Below are 9,334 nucleotides of genomic sequence, written 5' to 3'. Positions count from 1 at the left end.
TATTTAAGAAAATAAATAAATGATAATATTAAATATTAAATGATAAATGATATATCTCTTATCCCTGATTTTTCATCCCTAAAGCTCTAGACATTTATCCCATAATTATCCCTAAATTATCACATAGTTGTCACATAGATTAACCACAATTTTCCAAATTAATACCCCATAATTAGTTATATTTTTTTATCCTTTATTACTTTATTTTGATTTAAATCTTTATTCTTAATTATCTTAAATATAATCCCAACCATTTTAATTAATCCTTAACTAAATATATGTTTTTGTATTTCATAATATTTATTTAGTTAGTATTAGAATTAAAACTTATTAAACACATAAAGTCAAAGTTAATCCCCCAAAATCTCTAAAATATATACTACCATTAGTTTCTATTATGTACCCATTTCTCTCCTACAATTTTATCATTTATCTTGAATTTATAAACTAAAAAAGGAAAGAAAAAAGAGAGGGAAAAAAAAGGATAAGGGACGATAGATGCGTCTGAGATGTTCCAATAATTCTTATTGTTCATAAAAATTTAATCGAAGTGAAATTTTCTCTTTTAATGTCTAACAAGTAACATCATATAGCAATGGCCACCAAATATAATTATCTCACTAGTAAGTATCTCACGTTATAATTTCTGATGACAATACATGCTTCATATTTTCAAGATCACACAAATATCACAACTTATATTTTAGATAAATAGACAAAGAACAAAGGCATATGAATGCCAATTTCCTTTTCAAATGTGGTATATTATCAAATTATATATATGATGAGATATGCATTAATATAATCATGTAATAAATATTTTTTTAATATTTTAATTCTCCCAAATCAAGTGCTATGATTTTTCTGGATTTGACAATGAATATGCTATGATATTTTTTTATATAAAATTAATTCTGGTTAAAAAAAGTTGATTTATCATAAAGATTGATTTCATTTTTTTTTGCTTTAGAAATTTACTTTCTAAAATTAGTTAATAGAGTTCTTTAGAAATTTAAAAAATGATTTGCTATATGTTCTTAGTAAAAAAAAGGTTAATATAATTTTTGTTGTTATTTAAAATATTTACTTAGTACTAAACACATTATCAAACACAATTTAAACATAAGCAACATATAATATATTAATATAATAAAATTTTATGCTAAGAGATTAACCGTAGTGAAGATCAACTTACAGTGAGAAAGATAAAATTTGAACTCATGACCTTCACATATGTAACTCTTGTACTCCTTTTGGAATCAACTAGAGCATTCCATTTATTCAAAATAAAACAACATTAGCGAGTATATAATAATAATACTAATAATCCCATTATGACCCTAATTAGATAATATATCAATTAATGATAATTTGATTAATAAAAAAAGTTAATTTAATCCAAATTAATCTCAATATTAATCTATTCCTAAATAACAATAACTTAATATTAATAAAAAATAATACTAATATAAATCTATCCCCATTTACTATAACGTTATTATAATTTATTTTACCTCTTCTATTAAAACAAATAATTCACCTCATTATTGTTTTTTACTAATGTGTTTTAATTAGACACAATGTCCTAGTTACTAACGATAATATCCCTCTAGTATAACTTCACACTTTATTACGTTCCAAGCAACATCATCGAATTAAAACAAATCCTACGAGGGACTAAAAAGTAGAAATGGCCCCCTTTGACTTTTTAGATCATTGGGGTTGACCAGATGCCTTATAAAGGGTCTTGAGCATGTCAATGACCTAGATTCTAAGTCAATAACAAGAAATAAATAGTAGTCAAAATTTGGGGTACGAAAGTTGGCCCTATTTAATCAGCTTCAAACTGAGATGATAATGATGACGAGTCTTCATCTTCTCAAGAAGGAGATGGTTAAATATAAAGAGGAACCCTAATTTTGACCGCGGGGTTAATAGACTCCGGAGCCGAGCAAGGATTGACCAATCCTTGGTGCTCTGTTAGCATCTCACTTTGATCTATCCTTGATGATATCTCCTTGCATACGATTCCCATAATCACAGAAATCTGGCAGGACTTGGATGATCCTCTGGTCGTTGTTTGATAACCCTGGTAGAACCCCTGATGAAACTCTGAATAAAATCCCTTGTAAATTTCTTGATGAAACCCCTGATATAACTTCTGATGGAACCCCTGGTGATAAAACCTTGATGAAACCCTTTGACAAATTCCTGATGGAACCCCTTGATTAATCCCTGATGATCAGTTTCAACCCTACCGGGTGAAACTAGCATATGATTCCTATGATCATCCGATCGTGTTACTGGAACCAGATTGGACTTTAGTGATACGCTGATCACTCTGGATGAAACCCCTTTGCTAAAAACTTTGGTGAAATCCCTGGATAAAATTCTGGTATAACCCTTTGATGAAACTTCAGATAGAATCCCTAGATGAAATCCTTGATAAAACCCTTTTGATGAAATCCCTTGATAAAACCCTGATGGAACCCTTTGATAGAAAATCCTGGTTAAACCCTCTCATAAATCCCTAATGAAACCCCTTGGTAATAACACTTTGCTTGAAACTTCTTGGTAAATCCCTGGTGAACCCTTGGTGGAACCCTGTGGATAATGCTCTGATAAAAACTTCTTGATTGAACCCCTTTGATAAAACTTCTTTGATAAAATCCCTTGACAGAACCCAGGTATATTTGATGAGATGTATCTCTCGTGTGGAATAGGTTACTAAGTTAGGGATGTGATAGGTGAAGACTTACTCACAGGTTGATAACTATCATTCATGATGATCGATTACTGGATATGTTCTCTTAAAGATTCACCGTGAGTGAGCTTGCTGGGGGAAACCCTTTTCTTTGAGAAGACTCTATAGAGATGTTACTTATCGGGGAAGGCCAATAAGCATTCCTGCTTTGGGAATTGTACTGGTATAGCTGGGGATTGAGAATTCAATTATCATCGGTATAAGAACCGATAACTCATTATTGGTAAGAAAATTGATGTAAGACCCGAAGGACTGAAATGAATAACAGTGGTATAAGAACCATAAAACAAGATGACAAATAGTGTAAGAACCAAAGTGAACAGCAATGGGTGTAAGAACCAGTGTGATTGGATGACAACAGTGTAAGAACCAGAAATATGATATTAACAAGGAGGATAAGTTCCAAGGATACTTGCTAGGGGACTGTCCTTAAGACCGACTTACATGGATGGATCCAGACTCTTATGATGAGTCCTGAGTCTCAGCCTATACTATGTATCTATGTTATGTATTTATGCCATGATATGTTATGTATGCATGTTTATAGTTTGTATGGTGTAATGCTTCGCATTCATGGATATGCTATGCATGATATGATGCATGAATGTGATGTCGTGGATCATTCGTTGATGGATGATATATTTTTTCAAAGAATATGGCTTAGTTTCTTTAAGCGGGGCGTTCAAAGAGTGTCTTTCGAAGGCCGAGTTTTGGAATTGTTAATGAAGATGAGCTTTGGGCCTTTTGAGATGTTGGGTGAGGCCGAGCTCTTTGATTATGAATGTTGGGATTTGAGCCTCTTGAGATGTTGGGTAAGGTTGAGCTTTTGTAGGATGTCGGTTCATGTTGTAAGAATATGCTAGATGAACAAGATGATATGCATGATTAGATGCTAGAGTGAAGCGACATGATTGATGCATGACGATGATCCATGTGATGATTTTAATGCTTTTAACTAGTACCTCTATGGTGAATAATGGAATGGTTAAGACTTATAGAGGTTGCTTGTGTAACAAGTTTGTTTGTTAAAAGATGGTGGGGTATTATGTCAACATGACTTCCCGATACTCGTTTCGAACTTGACAATTGTTGATGTATGGCAGAGCTTATATGTGCATCTTGAAAGTATTGAGAGAGATTGTCCCTACAGTATCCTATGGTTCCCCCAACCCATTGGGTCTTTGAAGAAAATAGCCTCAATATGAATTTGAAGTAGCTTAATCATGCACTTGAGACAGTATGCCATAACATTAGCCTTGGAGAGTTTCGTCCTTGACAAATCGACCCTTGGAATGATTTTCCCTTGATAAACTGTTCTTTTGAAGCGGTCTCTTTTGATCAAACCTTGTGGCGGTCTTCCCTAGATTGTTAGAGCCGTGTATGGTATTACTCTTATTTGTAGGCCTTCTTGGAAGAGTTTCCTGAAAAGAAAATTGGATCCCACCATGTTATGGTATGACTTTGATATGGACTGCTCTAGTGTATGAATCTTGAAAAGTATGCCCCTGATTAGATGACTTTCAAAGTGATCAGCCTTACTATGCCCCTGAGTTGGTATGCCCCAGTATGAGAGTCTTGAAAGAGCATGTCTCTGATCATCAAGGTCATGGATGTGTTTTGACATAGGTGTGTCAAATCTTAATGCTTGAGAATGAACTTGGATCCATAATGATGTGACCTTTATATGACTTTCCCCAGTATTTGAATCTTGAAAGGCCTACCCCTGACAATTAGGATCCGGATATGTTTCCTGAAAAATAAATTGGATCTTGCCATGTTGTGATATGAACTGGATATAGTTTTCACCAATATTTGAGTTTCGCAAGGTTTGCCCCTAATTATTAGGGTCTAGAGGAGTGTCATGAGAAGGAACTTGAATCTTATCGTGATGTGATATGACCCTGATACAGATTGCCCCTAGTATCTGAATCTTGTAAGGTATGCCCCTGATTAACTGGTGTGATTGACCAATTCTTAGAATGATTTGCCCCGTGTCACTAGGATCTGGAAGAGTTGTATGAAAAAAATACTTGGGTCCCATAATGTTGCGATGTGACCTTCATATGAATTGCCCCGGTATTTGAACTTTTGAAAAGTATGCCCCTGACTAACCGACTTTCGAAGTGGTTGTCTCCAATGTGCTCCTGAGATGGTATGCCTTACTATGAGCTCTTGAAAGGTTTTCCCATTATCACCAGGGTCATAAAGGTGATTCAACATCGGTGGGTCAAATCTTGGGATGTTTTTCCTCTAGTTGGTAGGATCTTCAGATGATTTATCCATGATTATAAGGATTTTACCCTAACTAGAAGGATCCTTAGGTGACTTGCCCCTAGTCAGCAATGTCTCGAAGTGGTATGCCTCTAATCAGACCATTGTTGATATTTCCTTGGTGCTAAGTATTGATTTGTGAGAAAAATGGTCTCTTTGAAAAGTAATTCTAACGACATGCTCATGCAAGTTTTTGAAATCGAAAATTATTATGGAAAATGAATATGGTGTATACATATGATATCTGGCCACGAGGTTGAAACAAATGAAGATGCGTGGTTGGCACAACTGAAGATGTGAAAATGTGATAAAACAATATGGTTACCAATGATTTAACAAACATTTGGAGTCAGTTTAACGCAAATTTTACTGAGTATGCATTCATAGTGAACCTAGCTTCAATTAATACTTTTGAAGGTTGTAATGTGGCTTAGTTCACGGTTTAACAAACAAAGGATATAAGACTCAAATTTTGATTTTAATCTCACCCCCATTCTTCTTGATGTTCTGCCTTCCTAAATAAAATTGGCTCAAAAAATGTGTTCAACTTTCAAGAGAACTTTGGCAGTCATAGTGATGAAAGATATACAATGGTTTAAGCACTTGACGAAGGTGGTAGTCACATACTTTTATTTACAAGCTTGTTTCCATCTTTTACTTTTTCTTTTATTGTTTTTTGTTTTTTATCCCTATTTTTGCATGGACCGGTTTTTTTGAATTGCGGTCCATCGGGATGCCCTAACTTTATCCTAAGTCAAATCCTTTTAGTTTTTGACTTAGCGAGCTCTTTTTGAAACATGATACCCTAACTTTTGCCTAAGTCAAATTTTCAGTTTTTCTTTTTGACATAGCGGGCATTTTGCTTCTCTTTTTAAAAACAAATAGTGAGTTTTTGCTTTTGGCTTAGAACGATTGTGATTGTCATGTTAAATTTTGTGAAATTTATCTTCATTGCTTCCTCGATGTTGAATGGTGTGAGGAAGAATATGCGGTGAGCTTTATTTCATTGCTTCCTCGATGTTGGATGATGTGCGCGAGGAAGGGGGTATGCTTAAGCCTTTTGCTTAGATAGACCGATTCTCTTGAGATTAAAATGCATCATTGAACTAATTTAAATCTACCCTTCCCCTGTGTCGCACCTCGAAAAATGAGAACACAACTTAAGCGAAACGCAATCGCACGCTCGCAATGATGGACTGAACAGAGTCGCCACCGAACTTTATTTATTCCTAAAAAGGAAAGGGGAAATATCGATAAAACCCAAGAAAGAACGACAATGATTATGGTCTTCGCAACCAAATCAGGGTTCCGGAGTCGATTACACAAGGGGAAGGTATTAGCACCCCTCACGTCCGTTGTACTCAACGGGAACCATTAGGTTAATTGTGCGCGTTAGTGTTAGCTTGAAATGTTAGGCTTCTCAAGATATTAGGTGGGAAAGAAAGATAGAAGAGAGAAGAATATTTTTGGATCTTTAACGAAGGACTAAACCTAAGTTTTTTATTAGTGGGCCTGGCAAGATTTACAAATCCCGCTCCTACGTATCTCAATAGAGAAATCAAGGCTTATGTAGTTCTGGGTAGAAAATGTTTGTTTGTTGGTCGATTTTAGCGAAAGCTACTTTATGTCAAATCGACGAAAACATTGTTGGACTACCCAAAACAGGTGGAAAAACATTGCCTTGCATTGTTTTGGAACAAAGTACCTTTCATTTGAGAAAAGGTTTAAGAGTCAATCGCATGGCTGCGTGAAAAGAAATTGATTGGTTTAATGTGTTTTGAGTAATGGCGAGAACTTGGATGGGCGAGATATCCATCTTGAATCCTAGTCTCAGGAGTGCGTGGTATCCACCACGTTCCATTTCCATCTTATTTGTAAAAGTGTTTAATAAGAATTAAGTGTTTTTTTGAATTTGATTGAGAAAGGGTTTGAAGAAACCGCATTGACAATTTTAAATGATGGCGAGAGCTAAGATAGGCGAGGCATCCACCTCGAATCTTAATCTCATGAGGGCACGGTACCCACCATGTTCCATTTCCATCTTTATTGAAAAGGTGTTTAAGATAGGAATTAAGTATTTTTGAGTTTGAAAGACGAGTACTTATGACCTGCAAGCTCTTACAGCTTGGGTCTAATACTCGGGACTACGTCTGGATATTTCACCCGCAATCTTTTTCTTCCAACTTACTTAGGAAAATGATTTGAAAATATGAGCGTTTTGAGGAGAAGACGAATACATATGACTTACAAGCTCTTACAACCTTGGTCTAATATTCGGGATTACGACTGGATATTCCATCCAGGGTGATCTCTTTCTTCAGATTTTATTGAGAAAAGAAGTTTGAATATTTACAATTGTTTTGGAGGGAAGAAGAACACGTATGGCTTACAAGCTCTTACAACTTGGGCCTAGCATTCGGGATTACGACTGGATATTTCATCCAGGGTAATCTCTTTCTTCAAATTTTATTGAGAAAAAGATTCGAATATTGGAGCGTTTTGAAGAGAAGACGAATATTTACGGCTTGCAAGCTCTTACAGCATGAGCCTAATATTCGGGATTATGACTGGATATTCCATCCAGGATAATCTTTTTCTTCATATTTCAATGAAAAATACGTTTGAATAGAAGGATTAATGTGAAGGTTTGAGATGTTTGACAATTAAGTTGATATTGCTTAAGAGTTCATGGAGAATATGCCCAAGAGTAAGCCATGGAACTGGATGCCAAACGAAATCGGGAACAAACTGAATTTAGCTTGAAGCTATCTTAGTGTAGATTCATGTGAGAATCGCTCTATAAGAAGCTAAACAATCGAATATATGCACCTCAAGCGATTTTCGAAAGCCAAATTGTATTTTAATTTCCTAAATCGCAATGCAATGAGATCGATGCAACAATTAACTTAATAATCTACTGAGCCATCAAAATCTATTAATCAAATAAACTATAATCAAACAAATCCAAATAATGAACAAATAACTAGTTATTAATGTATAAATGGAATGTGGATGTAAATTAGCAAAAAGGCTTGAAGAGGCCCAAGGCCCACATCCTAGAAAAACTTAATATATAAAAATTAAATAAAAATAAAATAATAAATAAAAAGATAGTGGATAACGGTACTCCTTGAAGAACAAGGATAGAATTTCAAATTTCAAGGAGGTCCACTTGTATTGAGACACGTGGCCAGGGGATAAACATAAAACAAAACCAAACTTTTCTCTTTCACTACCTCACGTGAAAAACAGTAGAACAATGTTCCTTTTTAGGCAAAAACCCACCATCTATTCTTCAGCTATTGTCCCCTTCTCGCTAACATAGATACCATCAAGGAACTTTCGGATATCTTTCTTCTTAACATGGCATTTCTGGTTAATAAGAGCACAAGATCTGGAAACAAGTTCAATGTCATTTCCATCCAAAACCAACTCATCCTTAACCTTTTCAGATCGAACAACATTAACTCCTTCAAGGAGATCCACTTTCCTTACCTTCTTTTCGCCAAGGAAATTACGAATCTCGATAGCAGTATTACTGTTAGTGATACTAGCATTAATCGGAAAATGAGCACACACAAATCGCATCTTGTAACGATGCCCCTTAGTAACACCAGTGATCAAATTATCGACATGACTAAGAGCAGTGCGAATAGCAGCAGAGGTTTTCCTAGATCCAAACCAAGCTTCAACCTTCAGCTTCTTCTTCCTATTTTCATCAGTAATAATCTGAAAATAAAGATTCAAATGCTTGAAATCACGAACCAGTTTCCCACGTAGACCTTCAACCTCGATGAGCTTAGCGTGCACCTTGATGCTCACCCCTTTGGGGATGTCCATCGTTTTGGAGGAGAGAATGGTTTTCATCCTGTTCTCTCTCGCCGGGATTTCTCCTTGCCGATCTCGATGGCGGCGTGTTCGAGAAGCGTGGCATTTAACGATGGTGAATCTCGAATGAGCAGACGCGTTTCGAGCTTGATAGAGATTACACCTCTACGAAGAATGGAGCGTGAGGTTGACGCGGCAATGAAAGCGAGAAGAAGGAGACGAACGAAAAGAGGATGAGCGGTGGAAGGCGTCAAGGCGTGATGGTTATTGTTGGTCGAAAATGCGATTCAGGCGGGGTTGTCGTATTGTCGACGAAGAAGAGCTCGCGATGATGGATGCGTCGAGACGAATATGATGATTACGATGACAAATTTGTTCCCTCCGGAAAAATGCGAACATGTGAGAGCGAGTTTTCACCTTTTTTATCTTTCCCCTTTCCTTTCGCTTTTCTTCTACTTCTTTCTTCCCTGC

The 9,334-nt window shown here is 35.8% G+C and overlaps 1 protein-coding gene across 1 annotated transcript; it reads right to left on the bottom strand.

Annotated features, from left to right (window-relative positions):
* Nucleotides 1–8,320: 8,320 nt before the first annotated feature.
* LOC127091949 (60S ribosomal protein L9-like) lies at nt 8,321–8,914 on the bottom strand. The gene has a single exon (XM_051030698.1). The coding sequence runs from the start codon at nt 8,900–8,902 to the stop codon at nt 8,324–8,326; it is 579 nt and encodes a 192-aa protein (XP_050886655.1). The 5' UTR covers nt 8,903–8,914; the 3' UTR covers nt 8,321–8,323.
* Between the last annotated feature and the right edge of the window lie 420 nt (nt 8,915–9,334).

The sequence above is a fragment of the Lathyrus oleraceus genome, chromosome 6 (assembly GCF_024323335.1).
Source record: "Lathyrus oleraceus cultivar Zhongwan6 chromosome 6, CAAS_Psat_ZW6_1.0, whole genome shotgun sequence".
Taxonomy (NCBI): domain Eukaryota; kingdom Viridiplantae; phylum Streptophyta; class Magnoliopsida; order Fabales; family Fabaceae; genus Lathyrus; species Lathyrus oleraceus.
The sequence above is the reverse complement of the archived record's forward strand: the minus strand, read 5'-3'. Positions and strand labels throughout refer to the sequence as shown.